At 35.0% G+C, this 25,058-nt stretch overlaps 1 protein-coding gene across 10 annotated transcripts in view; it reads left to right on the plus strand.

The window, feature by feature from the left end:
- The window catches only part of PMCA (plasma membrane calcium-transporting ATPase 3), a 1,392,263-nt gene that overhangs the window by 497,999 nt on the left and 869,206 nt on the right, over positions 1-25,058 (plus strand). For all 10 annotated transcript variants that reach the window (XM_090412026.1, XM_090412017.1, XM_090412079.1 and 7 more), the window contains one exon: positions 17,126-17,251. In XM_090412026.1, the coding sequence (XP_090268152.1) occupies positions 17,126-17,251 (126 nt within the window). The remainder of the gene's footprint in view (positions 1-17,125; positions 17,252-25,058) is intronic.

Below are 25,058 nucleotides of genomic sequence, written 5' to 3' on the forward strand. Positions count from 1 at the left end.
TGGAAGAGTTCAATATATTCACCAGGAACTTCCAGATTCTGGAGCGCTTTGATTATTGCATTAGTTTTGATGGAATCAAATGCTTTTTCATGATCAATAAAGGCTAAACAGAGAAGCAATTGGTTTTCTTCTGCTTTTTCTATTATTTGTTTTATTGCATGAATATGATCAATTGTGTTAAAATCTTTATGGAATCCTGCTTATTCTACTGGTTGATTTGAATCTAGAAGGTTGCTATTACTTTTGTGAGAATTTTGTACAGATTGGAGAGAATACTAATTGGTCTATAGTTCTTTATTTCTTCTTTGTCCCCTTTTTTAAATAACAGTATCAGAGTAGCATTTTTCCAGTTTGCTGGTATCTTCCCCTCTTCTAGGCATAGAAGTTTGTGACATGGTGAATTATATTGTTTCCTCCCCATTTAATTAATTCTATGTGAATTAGGTCTTCACCAGGACATTTTCCATTTTTCATTTGTTTTATTTCATCTGAAGTGAATGGGGGGATGAATTCTATATGCAGTGGAGAAGAGTTATTTATATTTGATTCTATTTGATTTATCTATTGAAGGATCACTATAGAATTCTTTATAAAATTATTCTAGCCTGCTTAGGATTTGTTCTTGGTTCCTTATTATAGTTCCATTCTTATCTTTTATTGCAGTTATTTGACTTTAGCCAACTGATAAATGTTTTCTTAGTATTTTCACATTTTTATTGTTTTCAGTTGTTTCTTTTATTTTTTTTAGTGTTATAAGATGATCTTATTTCATTTCTCATCTTTTTCTTTATTGTATTGCATGGTTCTGCATATTCTGTTTTAGAAATTAAGTTTTTGTCTTGTTTCATATTTCGTCTCTTTTTTAGTAGTTGTAAAGTTTCCTCTGAAAGTTTATGGCCTTTTTTGTTGTTTATTGCTTTTGAATTCGTTGGCTGCTGTGATAATTACTTCCGTTAGGTTTCTGCTTATTTTATTTATGTCTTCTTCAAATATATTTATTAAGTTTAGTTTTTGATTGAGTTTTTCTTCATAATCCTTATTCTTGTTTTCATTAGGTTTTAAGTCAAAACTTCTTGATTTTTTGTTGTTTAGCCATTTTATTCTTTCCAATTTGGGGTTTATTTTAATTTTGACTCTACCAATCAGTGGTCACTTTCTGTTTTTACTTGATTTAGTACTGAGGTATCTTGAACTATTTCTTTATTATTACACAGTATATAATCTATTTCATTTTTTATTTCTCCATTTGGACTTCTCCATGTCCATTTTATTTTGAGGGCTTTCTTAAAAAATATATTCATAATGTAAAGCTTGTTACTGATAGAGAATTCTGTAAGAGCCATTCCTGAGTTGCTGCTTGCACCTTATACGTATGGTCCTATTGTGTCTATTTGGTGAATGGGATGACCTACTTAAAATCGCCCATTACTATAGTAAAGTTTTGATTGCTATTTCTTTTTTTGTCTAGAGTGTGCTGCAGTGAGTCATAAAATGCTTCTCTTCATCGGTGTGGGATGAGATGGGAGCATATATTTGGATGATCCTGATTTTAAGTTTGGAGTTTATTTCAAGTCTGTCCGCGGGGTTAGCCTAGTGCCTTTGTGCTTCGCAACCATATGATTGGGGAAGGAGTGCCCCGGTTCGATTCCCCCTTGAAGACGTGAGGAACTTGAGGATCTTCCTCAGGCATAGCCAAGTTAGCCGGTCTTTGGCGCGGGCAGTAGGGTTTTTCCTGCCAGTTTATCTGGCGTTTTTCATCTCACAAGCAGGCAAACTGGCCCTGTGAACATACGCTTCTACAGCCAAAAATATATTCCCCACAGCGGAAGACTAAGCGACAGGTCAGTTGGGAGTGGTACTAACAAGAAGTCGCATCTAAGTGACACGCGGACCCTGCATAGAAAGCGGGAATAACGCGTAGTGAAAGAAGAAGTTTATTTTAAGTCTGATTTTTATTATTCTTTCATCTGTATAATTAAATTTTTCTTTAAGGTGTGCAATTGTTTTCTTAATTAGAAATCCAACTCCTTATTGTTCTTTAGTTTTCCCATAATAGTATAAGTAGTCTCCATTTTTTAGTTTTATTAAATGTTCTATATAGAGGAAAAGAGGATTGTATTGATTATTGTTATATTTATGAATTCTTTGGGCTATTCTAGTATTGCTTATTATTTGGGAAAGCTTCCCCACTGCATCATACTCTGGTCTCCATAAATGGTTTCGATCAGAGTAATCATATAGTTGGGGAAATTAAGTCATATTCACTGTTTACCTATTCTAGCCATTTGCTTTACGGCCTTTCCTTTTTTTTCTTTGTGGCATTGTAGTGGAGGGGTTGTGGCCTAATCTCCCATGCTGGCCACTTAACGTCTTGGGAGATGCATTTTATAACTTTCTGCTAGCTCTTTGCTCGGTATCAATTTTGCCATGGCTCATTACGATACCATGTTTCCTGGGGAAGGTTCACGTGAAGGCATGATACTAAGACTTACTGGGTATAGCCCTCCGGATTTCACTGAAATATTGGTACTACCATCTATATCAGTTCCATCAGGGTTTTTATCCATGTTGTAGGTTGCCAGCCCACCACTGAAATCCATCCCAGGCTTAACTGACAACACAGCTAATTCCCCCCCCCCCCATATTATGGATATATCCATTATTATAGCCTTGACTATAATATATCCAGATGCTAATAACTGCTTTCATAGATAACCCTAGCCATAATATATCCATTATTATAGCTTTGACTATAATTTATTGAAATGCTAATTACTGCTTTCATAAATAACCCTATGCTGAGAATGAAAGTTGGATAACTCCTTCCTTCTGTCAAAGATTTTTCTGAAAGGATTGCTATTATCCTCGTATGGAAAGTTATCATTACTGTTTTCTTCTATCCTCACCAGAAACCAGTTTATGGTGGCGTATTCAGAATTAATCTCAGATATTGTTGTTACATTGGTCAATCCACTGTAAAAATCCAAAGTAAAGTGTGAAGAAAATATGGACTACATCTGTTTCTAAAAATATAGAGGATCTGGATTGAGTGACCATTGCATAACTTTTGAGCAGTATGTTGATTGGTGCAAAATGGAACAGTCTTTTGAAATTTATGAGATTATTCAGGAATAATTTATGCAAACAACAAATTAGAACAAGATTGATTCCCCGTTCTCTCACATTTGGGAGAAAAGTTCACATTACATTTCCAACATATTTATTTAATTGACTTGATTCATAACTCTTAGTAAGGGAATACCGTGAGTAGACATATAAATACAAAATTAATGATGGAAAATCTCACGTAAAAATTTTTTTTTAATTGTATAATTTTTGCCTGTGTGTCACTGGCATCTTCAGTACATGTTAAGCTCAAATTAAACAATAACTGACAATTCCAAAAAGCACCACCTAAGTAGCTAGTATAAGATAACTAAAAAGGTCAATAAAATTTCCTAACAAAAAAAAAAAACTATATATACAATAAAAAGTTAGGAAAGATTAGTTGATTTGTAAAGTACTATCTTCCATAAAGGGGATAGATGTAAACCATCGGATCTGTTTAAGTTAGGAGAGGAGTAAAGTTCACATATTTCTTTATAAAGCTGTTTTATGAGGAACCGGCTTTTGTGAAGGATTCTTGTCTTTTTCCAATGAACTCTATGTCTGGTTAAGATGGCATGTTCTTCAAGTCCAGACTATTCAGGTTTAAGGTACTGAATATAAGACTGGTATTCTTCTAGTCGAATAGAGGCAGATCTTCCTGTTTGTCTGAAATAAGATAATCCACAAGAGCAAGGAATCTGGTAGACACCTGGATAATTAAGATGCGGAAGCTTGTCCTTAGGAGAAATGGGAAAGTTAATTTAATTATTACGAAATCTGATAAAGGGAAGGCTGTAGTTATTCAAGATAGGAAAGAATATGAGAGAAATATGTCCCTATTACTTCGCGACTATTCAACTTAGCCTCTTACATCGGATCCTACCTGGAGTCAATTGAATAGACTTAATTCTCTTATAATGTATCGACTTGGAATAAAGATCAAAAGAAAAAACTTAGAACTTTCTTCGGTTGTCCACCTAGATTGTATGATTTTCCGAAAGTTCATAAACCAGGCATTCCATTGAGGCCAGTTGTAGATTGTATAGGTTGTCCCACTTACAAAATTTCAAAATTTTTATCAAATTTACTCACTTCCTCAACTAGAAGAACTGATACTTATATAAAAAATACTTTAGATTTCAAAAATAAAATTTCAGATCTTCATTTGGATGTTTCTGATATCATGATCAGTTTAGATGTTGTTTCTTTAGTTACAAATATTTCTTTATCTGAAAGTATTGAATTACTGCAACAGGAATTTCCTTCAGTCATTGTAAAAATATTTCATTTTGTAATACATTCTGGCTATTTTTCCTTTAAAAATAAATTGTATCAACAAATTGAAGGAACAGCAATAGGCAATCCTCTTTCTTTTGCTATCTCCAACTTCTTTATGGAACATTTTGAAAAACATATCTTTGACAATATTTCTCCCAGACCTACTCATTGGTTCAGATATGTCGATGACATTTTTGCTATTTGGAATGGCTCTTCTGATGAACTTCAGTAGTTTCTCACTAAGTTAAATGCACTTCATCCAAGAAACCAGTTTACCCTAGAAATAGAATCAAATAAGCAGTTAGCCTTTTTAGATCTTCTAATTCTCTAATTCTTTGCCAACCAGATGGTAACCTGCACTTCTCAATCTATAGAAAGAAAACTCATACTGGCCATTATATCCATGCTGAATCTTATCACCATCCCAGTCAACAGGCAGGAATTATTAAAACACTGGTTCATCGGGCCAACTCCTTTTGTTCTTCAGACGATCTATTACAGAAAGAACTGCAATATATTACTTCTTCCTTTCTATCTAACGGACAAGAATTCCTTCATCAAAAGAGCTTTGAGTAGTTTTAATGTCTTCCTCTTCAAATACAGAAGAAATAAGACGCATTCCTATCCCTTATATACACGACATTAGTGAATGCATAGCAAAAGTTTTAAAAACCACTGAATATTTTTGTTGCCTTTCGACCGGTCAGAAAAATCTCCACCTTTCTCACTTCTCCTAAGGACAAGCTTCCACATCTTAATTATCCAGGTGTCTACCAGATTCCTTGCTCTTGTGGATTATCTTATTTCAGACAAACAGGAAGATCTGCCTCTATTCGGCTAGAAGAACCCCAATCTTATATTGAATACTTTAAACCTGAATAGTCTGGACTTGCAGAACATACCATCTTCACTAGACACAGAGTTCATTGGAGAAAGACAAGAGTTCTTCACAAAAGTCAGTTTCTCATGGAACGCCTTTTGTCAGTTATTGTTTAATTTGAGCTTAACATGTACTGAAGATGCCTGTGACACACAGGTGAAAATTATACTATTAAAAAATCTTTTTACGTGAGATTTTCCGTCATTAATTTTGTATTGACTTGATTCATTATTATTTGTTTCATTAATTGTTTGCTTAATTCCTTTGTTTTGCTCTGATGATGTGAATGTTGCAGTAGAGAAATATTAGCCATTATATGTTTAATACCTTTCAAATTTTTTAGTAAACTTTGCTTCCATCTGGTTTATTTCATTTAAATAATGAGGCATAATAGGTATGCACACGTTGGTTTAGCAGTTCTGTGGGAAGTTTTCAGTATTGAGACCATATTATAATATAAATGAGGAGTTTAATAGAAATAACCAATTAAAACTTGACAAGTTTTGTACATCATCATCATGGTAGCGATACATAAAAGTTTTGCATAACAAAAGCCTATTAACAATTAATTACACATATTAGATATTTTTGATATTTTCACAACTGTCAAATATAATATGTTTAATATTATTGATAAACCAGAATACAAATGGTAAATTTGTTACTTGTTAGTTGTTGCTGTCACGTACTGTGGTATCACATCTGCTATATCCTAGGTCTGTGGCAGTTAAATTTTTGATAAAAGCAGACCATACTTGATGTAAAATTAAGCCTTGATTTTTATTGCATTGTGTAGGGATCCGAATCATTTGTGAGGCTTCTTTAAATTTTCTCGTAAAACAGTTATGATCAATATATGACATTTTTGTTTGTTGCCAGAATACTTGATGGCCAGTAATGGTTGTGTGGAATTATTGCCTGATTTATGCTCTCTTCTTTTTTCGATGTCTTTTACATGTTTAGATATGCTGACCTTCCTGCTGGCCAACATAATAAATACCACAAGCGCAATGAATCTCATAGCTACCTGGTTTTTTCATGGGGTGATGTGGAAGTTTTAGTGGATGTAGGAATATTGATATTTTTGTAAAGGTAAAAAAGCTGCTTTTATGTTGTATTCACGGAGCAATGCACCCACTTTGTCTGTAACATTCTTGATGTAAGGCAGCGTGATTGCATTCTTGAAATCTTGTTTAAGTAAGGGAGTTGCAGGAGATCTATTAAGATTTTTTTTTTTTTTTTTTTTTTGATTCAAAATCATTAAATGTGAATTTCTGTTTCAGGCAGTGCAGTTCTTCATTCCTTTTAATTGGCGTGCTTGTCTTGTAAGGTTTTAATTATGCCTATCTTTTGCAATGGATGGTGGCATGAAGCAGCATTTAAAAATCTTCCCATTGCAGTAGGTTTTCTGTATACAGAAAAGGATAACCTTTTTTACTCTTCATTTCTTTCGACAAGGATATCAAGGAATGGAATTTTTTGTGCTGCTCTAGTTCAAGAGTAGATTTTATCTTGGGATGCACATTATTCATATAATCTTTGAAAGCAGTTGGTTCATCCACCGTTCCTGACCAAATGATGAAAATATCATTGATATAACCTAACCAAATTTTTAGTTTCTTCTGACAGTTTTTTAATGCATTAGTTTTGAAATTTTCGATAAACAGGTTGACTAAGGCTGGAGAAGGGTGGGGGGAACTCATAGCAAGTCCTTCTTCTTGTTCCCAATATTTGTCTGGAAATATGAAAAAAAGTGTTCTCCATGCAGTGTTCAGTGGGAAAAGATTCACAAGTAGATCCACTCTGTCATTTTGGTACATCGAAGAGACTTACTACATCGAAACTTGCTAAGATGTCTGAAGGTTCTATATTTATATCTTTTACCTTTTAAATAAAATGTAAACTATTTTTTACAAATGATTCTGTTTTCCCTATGTGTGATGATATTAGGTTTGACAGATATTTCGCTAAGTTTGAGGTTGGTGAATCTCTCCCATCTACAATTGGTAATGACCGAATATCCTTTTCGGTGTATTTTTGGTGCACTATAAATTCTTGGGACCAATGGATATTTTGATGATAAAGATTTTTTTAAAATTCTTCTGTCCAATTTGGTAACTTTTTGATCAAGTCATTGGTTTTATTATGTGTGCACCGTGTGGGATCCTTGTCTAAAGAATGAATTAGTATTGGAATCTTCTAATAGGCTGTTCATTTTTCTTGCATATTCGTCTGAATTCATAATGACTTGTATTTCATTTATTTGCCTTGACTATTACTATGTTTTTATTCCGTCTTAATTCTTTAAGGGCTGTTAACTCCGATTTTGGTAAGTTTCTACATGGTAATTTGTATTTTAGCAGTAAGGCTGAAGTTTGTATGTGGATGAGATCTGCCGAATCTCTTGGAAGTTTTCGAATTCTTTTTTCAATTTGTGCTAGATCTCTACTTTTGGAATGTTCTGTGGAGATAAAGCAAAATTAAAACCTCTCATTAGGAGATTTTTTTCCTGTTTTTGACAGGACTTTGGAAGAAAGATTAATGACAATTAGACTAATCTCGATGTTTTTCTTTTTCTTGTTGAAGCAAGCTAAACTTTCTTATCAAATTATATTTCTTATGATTTGCAACCTCTGTATGTTTCTTGGATGTAATTCTGTCAATACTATCCCATGGGTCAGACAGTAGCAATCTAGCAATTCACTATTGTACAGTAAACATATCTTGATTTATCTTTGAGAGCTCTGATCTATAAAATCTCTGATCTGATCTGATAAAAAGCATGGTAATAGTGAAGGTAGATAAAGGAAACACAACAGTAGGTTATGAATTCAGATGAATATGCAAGAAAAATAAACAGCCTATTAGAAGATTCCAATATTTATTCATCTTTAGACAGTGATCCTACATGGTGCACACATAATAAAACCAATGACTTCTCAAAAAGTTATCTAATTGGCCCTCATCAAAACATCCATTAGTCCCAAAAATTTATGGCGTACCAAAAATGCACAAAAAAGGATATTCTGTAAGGTCAATTGTAGATAGGAAAGAATCCCTGACCTCGAACTTAGCAAAATATTTGTCAAACCTGCTATCACCACACATTGGAAAGACAGAAACATTTGTAAAAAATAGTTTGCATTTTATTGAAAAAGTAAAAGATATAAATATAGAATCTTATGACATCTTAGCAAGTTTCGATGTAGTCAGTCTCTTAACCAATGTACCCAGAAATGACAGAGTGGATCTACTTGTAAATCTTTCGTCAGTGTAGGACTATTCAAACATTGCATGGAGAATACTTTTTTCATATTTCAAGACAAATATTGTGAACAAAAAGAAGGACTTGCCATGGGTTCTCCCCTTTCTCCAGCCTTAGCCAACCTGTTTATGGAAAATTTCGAAACTAATGCATTAAAAAACTATCAGAAGAAACCAAAAATATCGTTATGTTATATCGATGATATTTTTGTCATTTGTTCAGGAATGGTGGTTAAGCCAATTGATTTCAAAGATTATATGAATAACGTGCATTCCAATATATTCCAATATCTGTGACTGCAAATGTATTTTTTGTATTCTTCTATATGGATTTTCTAAAGTTCCTCAGACATAGGGGTTGATGATGATAGCGTTACTAAAATATTTCTGAAGAGAAGGTTGTGGATTGGGGGCAGGTTTGATTAATGTTTTGATACTGTGAGAACTGTAGCCGTTAGATAAGAAGGTATTGTGTATGTGATTAAGATCTGCTGTGAGCGGGACTCATTAACCATAGAACTGTCAAAGTTGAAAACCATGAAATAGAACAAGTAGCTTCATATGTATATTTGGGTTAATTGTTATCCTTTGAGGAGTGCCAAAGAAAAGAGATTGAATGAAGAATTCACCTTGGATAGATGGCGCATGGGAAAATGAGAGACATATTCAGAAGTGACATCCCTATGAGTCTAAAAAGGAAAGCTTTCGACCAGTGCATACTTCCTGTCCTAACATATGGAGGAGAAACATGGACTTTAACAGAAGCCCTAAACAAAAAGCTGAGAACAACACATCGCATGGAGAGAAGTATGCTAAAAATAACATTAAAAGATAGGAAGACATACCTGGATAAGATCTCAAACAGGTGTCATGGATATTGTAAAAACATTAAACAGGCTAAGTGGAGATAGGCTGGCCATATTGCCAGATGCAGTGATGGGCAATGAACTAGAAAAACAACAGAGTGGAGACCAATGGATGGAGCAAGACAAAGAGGAGGACCGAGAAGAAGGTGGAGGGATGAACTGGAACAAATTGCAGGAGTGAGATGGATGGGAGAGGCAGAAAACTGAGTGATCTGGAAAATCATGGGGAAGACCTTTGTCCAGCAGTGGATAGAACTAAAAGGTTGAAGAAGAAGATATCCTTGTCGAAGTAAATGAAGTGGAAAAAAGGTTATCCTTTTCTGTATACAGAAAACCTACCACAACGGGAAGATTTTTAAATGCCGCTTCACACCACCATCCATTGCAAAAGATAAACATAATTAAAACTTTACAAGACATGGTATACAATATTCAATATTTTAAGCATGTCAATTAAAAGGAATAAAGAACTGCACTACCTGAAACAGAACATCGCACTTAATGGTTTTGAACCCAAGACGATCAAAAAAATTCTTAATACATCTCTTGCAACTCCCTTTCCTAAACAACATTTCAAGAATGCACTCATGCTGCATTGCTCTGCGAGTACAACATAAAAATGTCTTTGTTATCTTTACAAATAATATCAATATTCCTACATCCAACAAAATCACATCACCCCATGAAAAATCCAGGTTGCTATGATATTCATTACTCTTGTGGCATTAGTTTTATATGCCAGACTGGAGGGTTGGGAGAGAGAGATCCACATGTCTGAACACATAAAAGACTATGAAAAAAGAAGAGAGCATCAATCAGGCCTGGCATTTCACACAACCACTACTGGCCATCAAGTACTCTTGCAACAAACAAAAATGTCATATATTGATCGTAACTGTTTTACAAGAAAATTTAAAGAAGCCTCGCAAATGCTTAGGATCCCTACACAATGCAATAAAAATCAAGTCTTAATTTTACATCAAGTATGGTCTGCTTTTATCAAAATTTTAACTGCCAAGGACCTAGGATATGGCATGCATGATACCACAGAACGTGACAGCAATAACTAGCAATGTTCCAACACGCATAGAATAACGAATTTACCATTTGTAGTCTGGTTTATCAGTTATATTTAAAGTTGTGAAGTTATCAAAAACACCTAATATGTGTAATTAATTGAAAATAGGCTTTTGTTCTGTAAAACTCAATCACTACCCCTGATGATGATGATGCTAGTCTTGAGACGTACCAAATGTGCTGTGTTTTAATTGCTTATTTTTATTAAATTCCTTATTTATATTATAATGTGGTCTCATGACCAAAAACTTAGCACACATAATAAGTATGCATATATTCTATGAGCAGTTGGTTAGAGAGAACAAAGGAATCTATTAATGCATTAGTGATGATCTGGGGATTCTATACATTGCAGAAAACAGTACGGGGAAAGCTGTTTTCAGATTGCATAAAGAGTAGAGGTTGGTTAGATAAGATTGAAGCTGAGCTGTATATGAATGTTGACGAGGGGGGGGGGGGCTGCTTTTGGTTGTGAGTAGAGGAAAACTTAAGAATGGCAGTAGCAGTTTGGTATAAACAGAGCATCTATAATAATGCAATTGGAAGGAGTCATTGAGAAAGTTGAGAAAGAAAGAGAGAGAGAATCTGTAAAGTGCATAATGTAAAGTGCAGAATGATGTAGAGCATTCTGAGGAGGTTTTGGGTTCACTACCCGAAATGTGAGAATAGTATTCTAATGTTGGATAGATTTGTGATTTATAAAGCATTAGTAGTTTTAATTCTAGTTTGATTTTAGAAGTTCCGATTTGGAACCTCCTCCACTTAGGCATGAAGTCGAAAGAGCAGTTAAGCAGCTTAACAGCAATAAGGCCCCAGATGCAGATCGAATCCCAGTAGAGTTAATTAAAGGTGCAGATGATGCATCTTTTTCATAGATTGATTACAAGGATATGTGAGACAGGATCATGTCCTAGAAATTGAAAGAAGTTGGTTTTCATACCACTGTGTAAGAAGGAAGACATGAAGGCCTGCAAGAACTATATAACTGTTAGTTGATTATCTCATACAAGCAAAATTTGATTGAAGATCGTGCTAAATAGGATCGATGCCAAAGTTGAGGCAGAGATGCCTGAGGAACAAGCAGGTTTTAGGAAAGGTAAGGGCACTAGAGATCAGATCCTTTGCCTTATACAGATCATAGAAAAATATAAAGAATTCAGACTTCCTTTTGTAATGTATTTCTTTTGACTGTATTCAGCATGTGAAACTGTGAGAAGTAATGAAAAGAATGGATTTTCCTCCACACTATCAGGTTGATAGCTAACTTGTACACGAAGCAAGAAGCCAATCAGTCAATCCATCAGGTGTTGAATTAACTGATTGGCTGAAAAAGGAGTTAGGGAAGGATGTTTACTTTCTCCTCGCTTGTTTCGTATATATATGCAAAGGACATCATGTATGAAGCATTGGATGAGCTCAAGACAGGAATTAGGATAGGAGGTAGATTGATTAGTAATCTGAGGTATGCTGATAATACAGTACTCCTTTGTAATGACAAGGAAGAACTAGGACAAATTCTTGACAATATTAACAAGATCACTGGTAACAGAGAACTTCAACTCAATCCTAGCAAGACAAAGATTATGGTTCTCAAAAGAAATATAAACAGGGGAGCTCTTGAGAAACAAGTCTACCTTAATGGAGAAAGAATTGAGGAAGTCAGCAAGTTTGAGTACCTGTTATCCATTATTAATGTGAAGAATTGCTGTTCAGAAGGCATCAGAAGAAGATTAGGAATGGCAAAAACAGCAGTCAGAGACTTATCTAAAATCTGGAAGGGTGGATCTATTTACATGGGAACAATGTTGAGGATTTTGGGTGCAGTTGTTTTTCCAATAGCAACTTGTGGATGTGAGACTGGGAATCTAAAGAAATCAGATGAATAAAGGGATAGCTGCTTTTGAGATGTGGTGTTACCGAAGGCTGTTGAAGATATCATATACTGAAAAGCTTACAAGTGAATGGGTGTTAGAAAAAATTAATAGAACTTTAAGGTTCCTTAGCTGGTCACTTCTGAGAAAATTAGGTGGGGCAGAACCAACAACACACAAAACAACAGAGATAACTCCTGATCAAATGGCTAATCATTTATTGAAAACCTCCAAGATACATCCTAGCTCTATCAGGAAAATTACTGTGCAATCTTCCATAAGGCAAATCCTGAAGACAGGCCTGAACTTAAACCCAGTATCTCGGGAAGAGGTACAGGTAGCCTTCCTGTTACTTCCAATTCCAATTATTAACTATTCAATGAATGTTGATATATAAGCTGTAACCTTTAACCACCTTACCAGCCATTAAAGATCAACTACGCATCCTCAAAAGCTTCGTATCCATCATAAATTTCAACGTAATATCAACGGTATTACAATTTTAATACGCACTTCGCATCCATGGAAATGTAGACGTATATATACATCCTGGCCGGTAGCGTGGTTATCATGTTGTATTATTTTATATAATGTTTAATATAACTCACCAAGAATGGCAAGACTGCAGGAGTGGATGGTATCCTCCCCGAGTTTCTAAAACATTTCAGTCAACAAGACCAAACATGTCTGGCTGCCCTTTTCTTAAAAAATTATAATGACTGGAAAACTACTAAATCTGTGGAAAACTACTAAATCCAAATTATATCAAAAATCTACAACCTATCTCCTTGCTTTGCTCCACCGTTAAGCTCTTTGAAAGAATTCTCCTTAAAAGAATTTCACCACTCAGCGAAAGAGCACTCCCGATTGAACAAGCTGGCTTCAGGCTGTGAAGAAGTTGCCGTGACCAGGTCCTGGCCCTGACAACACAGTTTGATGCAGGCTTCCAGAAGAAACTTAAATCCAGAGCCACTTTCATTGACCTAACATCAGCTTATGACACAGTCTGGATCAGGGTCCTCCTCCTAAAGCTAGGAAATATTATAAGATACAAAAAAACTTTCCAGCTTTTTGAATCCATTCTCTCTAACAGAAAGATCTGGGTCCATATTGGCAGATAAAAGAGCAGGCCCAGATTCCTTCACAACGGTCTCCCACAGGACTCTGTGTTATCCACTTTACTCTTTAACATCTACGTGTATGACTTACCAGCATACTACATATGAGCTCAAGCAAGTATATGTATGCTGATGACCTAGCGATCCAACATCAATCTACCTCCTTTGCCAACCTGGAATCAACCTTGAACACAGACCTGAATATCCTGGAAGAGTACTTCAAGCAGTGGTACTTGAAACCAAATCCAACAAAAACTGTGTCCACAGTATTTCACTTGAACAGTGCAGAGGCAAATCGACACCTCAACCTGTCTTTCTGTGGAAAAATGGTAGAACATGAGCCTCACCTGAAATACCTTGGAGTGAGCCTGGACAGAAGCCTAACCTATAAAAGGCACATCACCGACCTGTCTAACAAAATTAAAACGAGAAACAATATCATTTCAAGTCTTGCTGGAGCAACCTGAGGTTGTGGTTCAGAAGTCCTAAGGTTGTCTGCACTAGCCCTTGCATTCTCTGCAGCAGAATATTGTGCTCCTGTTTGGGAAAGAAGTGCACACACTAACATTATAGACACCCAGCTAAACTCTACCCTGCGCACAATTAGTGGGACAGTGAGAAGCACCCACCTCTCTCCTGGCTACCAGTCCTATCTAACATTGCTCCACCAAACATATGGAAAAGACCATCCTTGATTAATGAATTTAATAAAGCAGTGAGCAACCCACTCCTGTCCCTGCACCAGACATAAATCCACCTAGTCTTCGTCTAAAATCTAGAAAGCCTTTTTTGGTCCATGGATAAACTCTCTTCAGCTGCCCTGCCATCAACATCTGCATGTGGAGAGAATATTGGTCCAACAAATGGCTTCCTGGTAGAAGATCCCTGTGCTCCGCAGCCTGGTTTTGCTCTTCCTAGGAAGATTTGGTCATCTATCAACAGGATCAGAACTAACCAGGGCAGATGTGGCTACCTACTACATAAATGAAGGCTGTTAGACCACAATTATTGTGATTGTTCTTCTGTGGCTCAGATGATTACTCATATTGTGAACGACTAAGGCACCAATTTCACGGTGGCGGCCTACAGAACATCCACAAGGTGATGGATGAGGCCTTGGATTGGCTTTCCAGACTGGACATTGACCTGTAGCTGTTCTGTATTCCTTTTGCCATAAGAATAAATAAATAAAGGTTCCTTAAGGATATTGACAGAAGAAAGTTAAAATATTTTGGACACATTGAAAGGATGGAAGGAGGACTTCTCAGAACAGTAATAGAAGGTAAAGTTCCTGCAAAAATAGGAAAGGGTAGACCACCAATGAGATGAGATGGATGGATGGTGTGTGTGGAGTGACTGATCTTCATAGAGTTGAAGCCTCCAGAAAAGCATACAACAGGAACTACATGGTAAGGCCTGGTGTGGCACATCACCGAGCATCAGAGTGACCATACGGCAACTGCCGATGCCCAGTGAACATAAGGATGGATGAGTTTTAGCAGAAGAGAAGAACTGTTTTGAATGAAAAGAATACTAAGTCAACGAAATTCGAAACTCAACCCAAAAAGAGAAAATTGTTCCCTACTGAAGATTGAAACAGTTATCATAAGTAAGGGAAAGTGAAGCATGATCTTTCCTTTTGTTTTGTAGCATTAAATTTTTTATTTTGAGGGATTTTGTTTTGTTAGCATTGAAATTCACTAAACTATCTTCACCCCATTTGAGAATGGCAAGAAACTCATATAAGACAGAAATGAACTAAGATATAAGGCTTGTTAAAAAAGACTGCAATCTGAGAGACTTGTTCACATGCCTTGGAATTATCAAGAGCAATCATGTAATTTTCTCCAAATTATTTTGTTGCTTGTGTAGGAGACTTGGTAATGATTGAGAGTAGTGAAAATCCATATTATTATTATTATTTCCCTCTTTTAGAAACATGCTGAAAAAAGGATTGTTTCCATGCTATCCACTGCCAAATGTGTATGATATTTTGTAAAGGCAATACAGGATGAGGGTTAATTCTGGAGTACAAGCTTCTAAATACAGGCAGGAAGATATTATCCAGACCTGGTATTAGTATCCGGTACCCAGACCTTGTATTAGTATCAAGACTGCTGGATATTTTTTACTTGATGTACTGTTGGCAGATGATCCGACATGCTGTGGATAGTTCATGTTCACACAATTCTTTGTCAACAATTCATTGCTCCTTTTGTGAGAATTAATTAACTGTATGGTTTTAGAGATGGTTATGTTAACCAGTTGGCTAACCAGTACTACAGTCAACTGTTGCAACTAAAGATATTTCTGATTAGAGTTTATTTTTGAACTGTTCAGAAGAGAATTAATTAATTATGTATTTCACTTTGGGAGCATGCACCTATACATTTTTTTTTTTTTTTTTTTTCCAGCCAAGAAGACAAATGTTATACCAATTTTTAAATTTCTTCATTTCATCAAATAATAATATTGGAAATAAGATGAATACTAGTATTTCAGGTGTATTTGGGAATTTTGCCTTACAGTGATTTAAATCGTGTAAAAGATTTATGTAATTTACTGTCATTTTCTTTAATATAGTTACTGAGGGGTGCACTTATAGCCTTGAACTAGCCCTGTAAAACAATAATAGCCTTCAAAATCTCTTTACTATGCAGGAAAAGTCAAGTTGGTTCCAAAATACCTGGGTATCCTATAATTGAAAGTACTGCATCTTGTGAATTAGTTCAGTTAGAAAACAATAATAATAATAATATCGTATCTGGATGAGTGTCTTAATTGCACAGAAAAATAGTGAAAGGGTACATAAATAAACATTCTTAAATTTGGTCCACTTACTCCTTAAATATCCTATGCCAGTTTTGTAAAAATCTAAGTAAAAGAGAGGGACGGGAAGATTGGTATTTTAAGAATTAAGCAGAAATTAGGGAACTCACCGATCAGTGAAATATAAATTAATTTTTCACTTTATACAGAATAAAAATATTGAGAAAAAAAAACTAAATAAAATGTAATGAAATAAATAATTCAGAAATACAGAAGAAAATTATATTTCCTAAAATATTTCTTGGTTTTCATATGTGTATTGTCACAAAAAAAAATTTCAAAATATCAGTTTTCTCATGAAGAATTTTCTATCAAAGAATTTTCCATGAACCACATGGTATAGTGTGAGGAGATTTGTCATAGTTGTCTCAATCAATGAAAGAAATGATTGGTGTCAAGAATTGTGTCTTATGTAGGCATGTCATATCTTTTTGGCATCAGTCATTTCCTTAACACCAGTTTTTCCTAGTCTCTTTCCAAGTCTGTTGGGTGCAACTTCTGCTTTTCATGTTTCCACATATGATACAAACATCCTGATGATATAAGGGACCAGAAAGCTCAACTTCAATTCCTCTTCAGTTTTGTTTAAACAGGAATTCCATTTTCTTTTGAACCTTAGCCATTCAAAGCAGACTTTAAAGTCAGTTATGGATTGCTGTTTTATCTATCTGTTGACATCCTGATGTAAATGAACCGATAGTCTATTAAAAGCTTTTGCATATAAGTATAAAATTGTTCTCCTCAAGTTCACTTTTCTACCTTTATCTGTGTATTTAGTAGGTTTATATATTCTGAAACAGTTGCAATGTATTCTAATATTGGGAAATGTTTTAGGTGACTTACTGCCGACTGATGGTATCGTTATCCAGAGTAATGACTTAAAAGTTGATGAAAGTTCCCTGACAGGAGAGTCTGACCATGTAAAGAAAGGGGAACATCAGGATCCAATGCTATTTTCAGGTATAGGTAAAACTATTTTAAATTTCATGAAGTTTCTTTAGTTTAATGACATACATCACTTAAGCAAAAATATATTGATGGTTTTTTTTAATCATAATAATAATTTTCTACTGGTACTCTCAAGAAACATATTAGATGGTGTGAAAATGCTGCACGATTACTATTTTAATATTAGTTTACTATCACTGATTTTCTTTCAAATTAGTCAATTCCTCTTTTTTTTGATAGCGGATTACTGTTTGTCAGAGATACTCTCATATACGTGGGCTCAATTAAAGTAGGATAACATAACTTTAATTATGCTATCGAAATCTTTATATTCTGAACCATCCATTAGAGTCATTTCCAAGAGTATATATTTACACAAGGTGTTCCACAAAACTGTGACAAAGACTGGCAAGGCATGAATGTGGTTCAGTTTTACTTTCTTAACCCTTCAGAGGTCGCGTGCGGACTGTCATTCTGCACTCATTTTTAACAAACTTGAAGGTGTTTTGAATAATAATAAATAAGCATAAGAGAGAACAAAATAAAAAAAATAATTAAATGTCTTAGAAATAGAACTGCATATGCTACATGTGCAATAAATGTGTAGAACTGGATTAACATTCTTTTACTTAAGTTCTACACATTCATTGCACATGATTGTAGCATGTTCAAGACACTTAAATTTGTAACATCTCTTACAATAATATTTAGATGCATGGTTTTTTCCTATCACAATAATAGCATCTTCCTTTTTCTGGATGTGCAACTGCAGTTTCGTTCTCAATTCTGTTCTCGAGTGATCCACAAATTTCTGTGAGTCTTAGTTTTATATTTCTTGGCAAACTTTGAATTGATACCCTTTCTTGCAAATGTGCTTGTAGTAGACAGAATCCAGCATCTTGCAAAAATTTACGTCGCAATATTTTTTCATCAGTGTTATTCGCATGGTAAATAATTTGAGAATTAATTCCAGCAATATTGATGCAAGAGTAAAAAATTACCATAGGTCATCTTCTTGTTGATCTAGCACAATTGTATGTTGAACACAATTGATCAACAACATCTACTCCTCCTTTTGTATGGTTATAGGTAGTCAGAATTTCAGTTTGTATAAAGCCCCACTCTCTGTATCAATGCCATCATCGTCATGCTAACAAAACAAATTTCTTTTTTTTTTGGGACAACGATAGATGAAAAATAATTCTTAGCCCACCCATGGTACGAATGTACTTTAGGAGTTTGAGCCCCCCCCCCCCCCCCCCCCACACACAAATTCATTAAACTAACATCCACATTCATATGCTCACCTTTCCGGCTTATTCAAATTCTCTCGAAGAGCCAAAACATCAGTACTTTGTTAATAATGCTCTAAAGTTTCACATTTGTCTACAAACAGTTGAATATCTCCCTTTAATCAGGTGACAATATCGTTGACATATAGATTGAACAGTAATAGTCTCAGTACTGAACCCTGTGGAACTCCACTTGTAAGATTTCTACTTCCTGATCCTAACTCTGCCATAACACAACTCTCTCTGATATCTATCAGAAAGTCAATTACCAATCCAGTCCACTAATCTGATATCCAAATTCATATATTGTAACTTAAAGACCAACTTGTCATGTGTCACCCTGTAAAATGCCTTTGCAAAATCCAAAAAAAGACACTTTGTATGCCTTAACCTTAACCACTGCTCTTGTTACTGAAAGGCAACTAGATTACTTGAACAAAAGTGTCCTTAACAGATCCATGCTGGACTGCATAAATAATATTGTCTCTCTCTATTCTCCCCCCAATTCTGTATGTGAGTTCTTACAGTTTATACCACAGTAGAAATACAAACTGGTCTATAAATTCATACTTCCATTCTACCACTATCCTTATCTGTTGTGTCCTTCTTCCACTCTTCAGAAGCTTGCCACATTGACTCTAATTAAACAGCCAAGTTAATGACATAGTCCATTCTACAACACATTCCCTTAAAACACTTGGTGAAATTCCATCTGTTCTCTCTGCCTTGCTGACATAGCACACTCAATATTCTGAATACATCCTTTTCATTCACTTCTAATTCTTCACCCTTTCTTATTCCTTTAGGAATAAAGCTGATTTACCAGGATGAAACTAATAAACAGATTATTAAATATAGCTCAGCTATCATCTGAGTTTTGTGTCTATTCAGCAGAGCACAAACTGTCCATTCCACAATTCTCCCGCATTATGCATAACTTGACCAAGCGCCAAATTGATGTTTTTGGAAAAAAGTCTTAATAAATTTAATTTAATCCTTTATCCAAGTGTAAGCAAACAGAGTTTGCGCCTAAAGTATCTTCAGGACTGAGGCAACTCGTGGTAAAGGTGGACCAAGATCTCATTTCTCCTTGCAGACATGTATAATGCTATGCATTAAGGGAAGGGCGACTACCCAGACTGGTTTCGACCTTTATTGAGGACTCGTCAGTGGGAGCCAATGGAGAAGTCATATTTACCTATGCGAGTTGCCAAAAGGTGTCTTACCTTATTATTAAATTACTTTGGATTTAGAGTCCAATGCTTCCACCTTAGTATCACTACCTCTGGGTCTGGCTCCCACTGACAAGTGGGAGCCAGAACCACTTTTGACCTCAATAAAAGTCGAAACCGGTCTGGGTAGTAGCAAGGAGAAATGAGAGCTTGGTCCACCTTTACCACGAGTTGCCTCAGTCCTGAAGATACTTCCGGCCAAAACTTTGTTTGCTTACACTTGGATAAAGGATTAGACTAAATTTATTATAGTCTAACCAAGTGGAAAAAAAAAAAACTTCTGAAAAAAAAAGCTTGACTGTCTCATTAAAAATCAAGTTACTATTGGTTGGAACTAATTTTTGACTTGGTAGTTAAAAATATAACAGAAATGCTTGTGTGTAAGAACAAAGGCAACAAAATAAATACTTTGGCTGTTACATCAAAAAGAGTCGCTTGGTCGAGTTTTGCTTTTTATACACAATAATTGTCCCGCATTATGCATCACTCGACCAAGCTGCAAATCGATGTTTTTGGGGAAAAAAATTAAACTTTACTGTTTCGTTAAAAATCAAGTTACTGTTAATTGGAAGTAATTTTTGGCTTGGTAGTTAAAAATATTATCAGAAATGCTTGTTTGTAAGAACAAAGGCAATAAATAAATTCTTTAGTGGTAAAATTAATTCTTTAGTGGTAAATAAAAAAACATTTATTTGAGTGAAAATTTTTATGGAAAAATTTAAAAAAGAATACAAAACTCATAAACAGAAGCAAGTATACATGACTTAAATAAAAAAAAAGTATTTTAAACTTATTCGTCTTCTTGAATGTCGAAATCAACATGTCCGTCAAACCCATCTAAAATTCTTTTTTGGATGGTCTCCCATGTTTCTTCTCCAGATTTATTTCTTGAGCTTCATCTCCAAAACTACTTTTGACAAAAATTCTATAAGGGCTTTCTTTTTGAATTTCAATTTCTTTAAATTGAAACTAATTTATTTTGTTGTTAAATATATCTGTTTTTCTATTGACATTAGATTGTTCCAAACTAGCTGTACTTAAAAATTTTCCCTTTTCCATCCTATGAACAATAAGAGGATTCTTTCTTCTGCAGGATTTCATTACATTGATATAATCTTTTGGGGTATACAATCTTCATTGTAATTTTAGGGCACGTTTAATGGCACCAAAATCAGTGTCATTTGGAAGAAAGTTGTGTCCAGATGTCAAAAAACGTAAAGTAATCTTTTCAAGTGAAGGATAAACATCAAGAACTGCTTTCAGCATCAGAACAATTTTAACGTTTCTATTCTGCCCTCTGCAGCTATCTGACCACAATATTAAGTGCTTACAAGAGCAATTTGTCTTCCATAATATGTTTAAATAAAAATGAACCAACTTCTTGAGCTCCTCGGCCGGCCTCACCTTCCAACCATACATAACAATCATCCTTATTCTCTTTTGCTGTGTATATTCCCCAATTATATAGCCAAAGCTGGTGATTGTAGAATATTACATTAGTTGGTATGTGCGGGAGGGGGAAGGGTTTTCTCTAAATCAAAACATAAAACTTCAAGATTTTCATCTTCTGCTGCTCTTTTTCTATCTGTTTTTAATAAATTTCTTGCTTCTTCAGCTGAATGCAAATAAACACACTCTTTTTGCATTTTATATTTATTTTGTTCCTCGTTGGTTTCAGTACTTTTTCAAAACTTCGAGTTTTTTGCAAGTATTGCATGCATCCTTTTTCAACAGTTTTCTTTTAGATTAAAATATGTTTTTATACTTTGAAAACGACACTGGAGATTTTGTCTCTTGCTTATATAAATCATACATAATGGGCAATGTAGCATCCGGCCATAAATACATGACATTTGTTTGCATAATGTGATTTGTATTTGGAAATTTTTCATTGCCCTCAATTACTTCATGAAGTCATTTATCTGAGATTTTATTTTTACCACCTCCTGTTCCCCTCAAGTCTTTCATGCCTTTTGGTCTTTTTAAAGTCTTTAATGCCAAATCTACCTTTCTGCCTGAAATTCTAAAAGTTTGTAGGAAAAATGCTTTACAAACCACAACACCACTAGCACTATACTGCCTAGACTAACACCTTTTTTCAGAATTTTTTTACTCTTTTTTTCTATTTATTGGAAACTTACACACCATCGCACAAATGAGAGCAGGTTGAGTGTCGTGAGAACTTACACTGTAAAATTTTTCATACTCCTCTTTTGCTTTCTCTACACCAACTTTGTGGAGACATCTGCATAAAAACTGCCGAAACTCTTTTTTCAATTTAACTTCCCTCTTTGAGTGAAGTAAGTTTCATTTTGAACATTCTTCAATCTTCTAATATTTTGATTTTTTGGAGGAAACTTTCTTTTCCTACCCTTTTTTGGATGACCTTGAGACCCAACTGGTTCCTCCTCTTCTATGTCAACATTATAATTAAAATCATTTTCTGAGTCTTCTACCTCAGTTGAAATATTTTCTTCATTCCTTGCTTTAACTTCTTCATCAGATTCAGTGCTCTTATCAAACATTTCTGGATGTTCTTTAATCTGATCTAAATTTGTGTAATTTTCAGAAAGTTGATCTATATCGGTTTTCATCAGCATTAGATTTGTAAATGTTGGGACTGCCTCAACTTTTGGACATTCTTCCTATAAAAGAAAGAGAATAATAAAACATGCTGATAAGTTCAGGTAACAAACCTCTAAAACTTGTTGAGTACCTATTAGCATGCTTGTAAACAGTGCAATGTTATTCTTAGCCTAACAAAAAAGTGATAATTTTTATTTACAGAATTTGAGTTAGGATTAAAAAAAGTCTACAATGTTCAGTTTATAGAGACTAGTCCAATCTAAACAAAACAGTTCATAGAAAAAGTAAAATCTAATATAGCATAAAAAGGTTCAAAACTTTTCTGAAAAACTATCTCTTTGGCATGCTTTGATATTAAAGCAGTTCTTTGCATCATTTTAAAACTATTAAAAGTCCAATTTTGTAAAAGAAATAATATAATACCACCAGCACTAATAATAGCTTCTTTCTATAACCATAACCTCAAAAACACAACTATCAAGTGAAACATGTGCAGTACTTATTTGCATCTGGAAGGATGAGTTTTCACGGCGGTTGGTCATATTATGCAAAATTCATCATCATCATCATCATCATCATCATCAAATTCCTGCCATGTACCCTCAAGGGGTGTACAGGATATGACAGTACTACATGAAAAAATTACATCATTACTAACTTCCTATCTACAATTTTCCTCCAAATCAGTCTGTTACTTGTCAAGACTCCAACATTATCAGATCTTATATTTCTATTGTCTAAGGCACTTTGTACCGTATCAATCCACCTATATCTTGGTCTTCCTCTGGGTCGTTTTCCTGCCAACCTGGCAGAGAACACTTGTTTTGCTAATCTTTCCTCTCCCATTTTATTTAAGTGACCATACCATCTGAGATTAGCTCTGCTAACGCATTCCTGGATGCTGACAATGTCAAGTTCTTTCCTAATATCCTCATTTTTAATATGATATTGCCATTGATGCCATCTGTTCACGCCTCTAATCTTTCTCAGGACTCTCATATCTGCGGTCTCTAGTCTTTGGTCAAGTGTTTTACTTCTGACCCAGCTCTCAGATCCATAAGTTAAAATTGGTTTGAACACAGTCCAGGCTTTCTGAACTATGCAGTGCAGCCACTGTAAGACTCTTATACCACCATACTTCAGCATTTCTGGTCGAATATCATCTACTCCTGCTGCCTTTCCACATTTCAAGCCTTTGATGGCTTTTTCTACTTCAAGTATGGATATGTATTCCTGACTGCATGCCTGGTCAGTGTTTTTTATCACTGTGCTGTCATCACTGCTTGTTTCATTTAGCGGTTTTTCAAAGTAATTACTCCATACTTCAAGGATATCTTTTTCTCCGGTTTTCATTTCACCTTTATCATCTCTAATTCCTTTTACAGCACTCTTTCCTCCATTCCTAAGCTTCTTCAACAACCTCCAGAATATTTTGCCACCTTCTTGATATTTATTTTCTATATTCTTGCCAAAGTCCTCCCATGACTTTTGTTTAGCTAGTTTTACACACTGTTTAGCTTTCTTACATTTGTCTCTGTATTCTGTAAGAGTAAAAGCTGACTTATTTGCCAGGAACTTTTGATATGCTTTCTTCTTTTCCTTCACTGCCTCTTTAACTTCCTGTGTCCACCAGGGAGTTCTGATTTTTTTATCTTTGCACACAACCTCACCACATGCCTTTCTGGCAGAATCAATCAATGTTTCCTTCAGAGTTTGCCACTGAATCTCCAAGGTTTGATTCCTGTTCTCAAACTCTTTCATTTTCTTTTCAATAATATTTCTGTATTTTAGTCTACAGTTTACATCTGAGAGCTGCTCAACTTTTATTCGCTTTAAAACTTTCTTACATGTTATTCTTTTCAATATGAAATTCAATTTTATCCTGCTCAAGACTAAATAGTGATCACTTCCAATTTCAAATCCTCTGTACACTCTGGTGTCCTGCACCAGGGAGAAAACATCACTATCAACAATAACATAGTCAATGAGACTTTTCTTATTCCTAGCCTCTTCTCTCCATGTGAATTTGTGCACATTTTTATGTTGGAACATGGTGTTAGTAATAACCAGTCCATGTCCTGAGCAGAAATCCAACAGATATTTGCCATTATTATTAGCTTTGCTCTTTTCTCCAAATTTTCCCAAAATATTTTTGTATGTCTCACAATCATTTCCTACTCTACTATTTAGATCCCCAACAAGGACCAACTTTTCGTTTTTCATTGTGTCAGTTGCTTTTTCTAAAGCCTCAAAAAATTCCTCCACTTCTACCTTAGTAGAACCTTCTGTGGGACCATAGGCACAAATAAGTCTCATTGTCCAGTTCCCCATTCTCATATTTGCCCAGATTACTCTACTTGAGACTGACTGCCATTCAAGAAGATTAGCCTCGTATTTTGTGTTGAATACTATGGCTACTCCTTCTTTTCCTTGATTGTTATTGCCTGAATATAACATTTTGTATTTATTGCTCAGAAAGATCTCACCAGTTTTGGTCTTTTTTGTTTCAGTCACCCCTATTATGTCGATCTGGTACTTATCTAATTCCTCAGCTAGCTCCATTTCTTTGCCATTCAGGCTTCTTACATTGATAGTACCGATCTTTAACTCTGGTGATGTTGAGTTGGGGTTTGTTTTCAGATTTGTTCCAGTAGCTGACTTTTCGCTGTTCGCCCTGGTTCCCTGGCGAAAACAACGGGGGCCTTGTTT

This window comes from Typopeltis vanoorti, chromosome 2, assembly GCF_054136105.1.
Source record: "Typopeltis vanoorti isolate ZY-2024b chromosome 2, IOZ_Tvanoo_1.0, whole genome shotgun sequence".
NCBI lineage: Eukaryota > Metazoa > Arthropoda > Arachnida > Uropygi > Thelyphonidae > Typopeltis > Typopeltis vanoorti.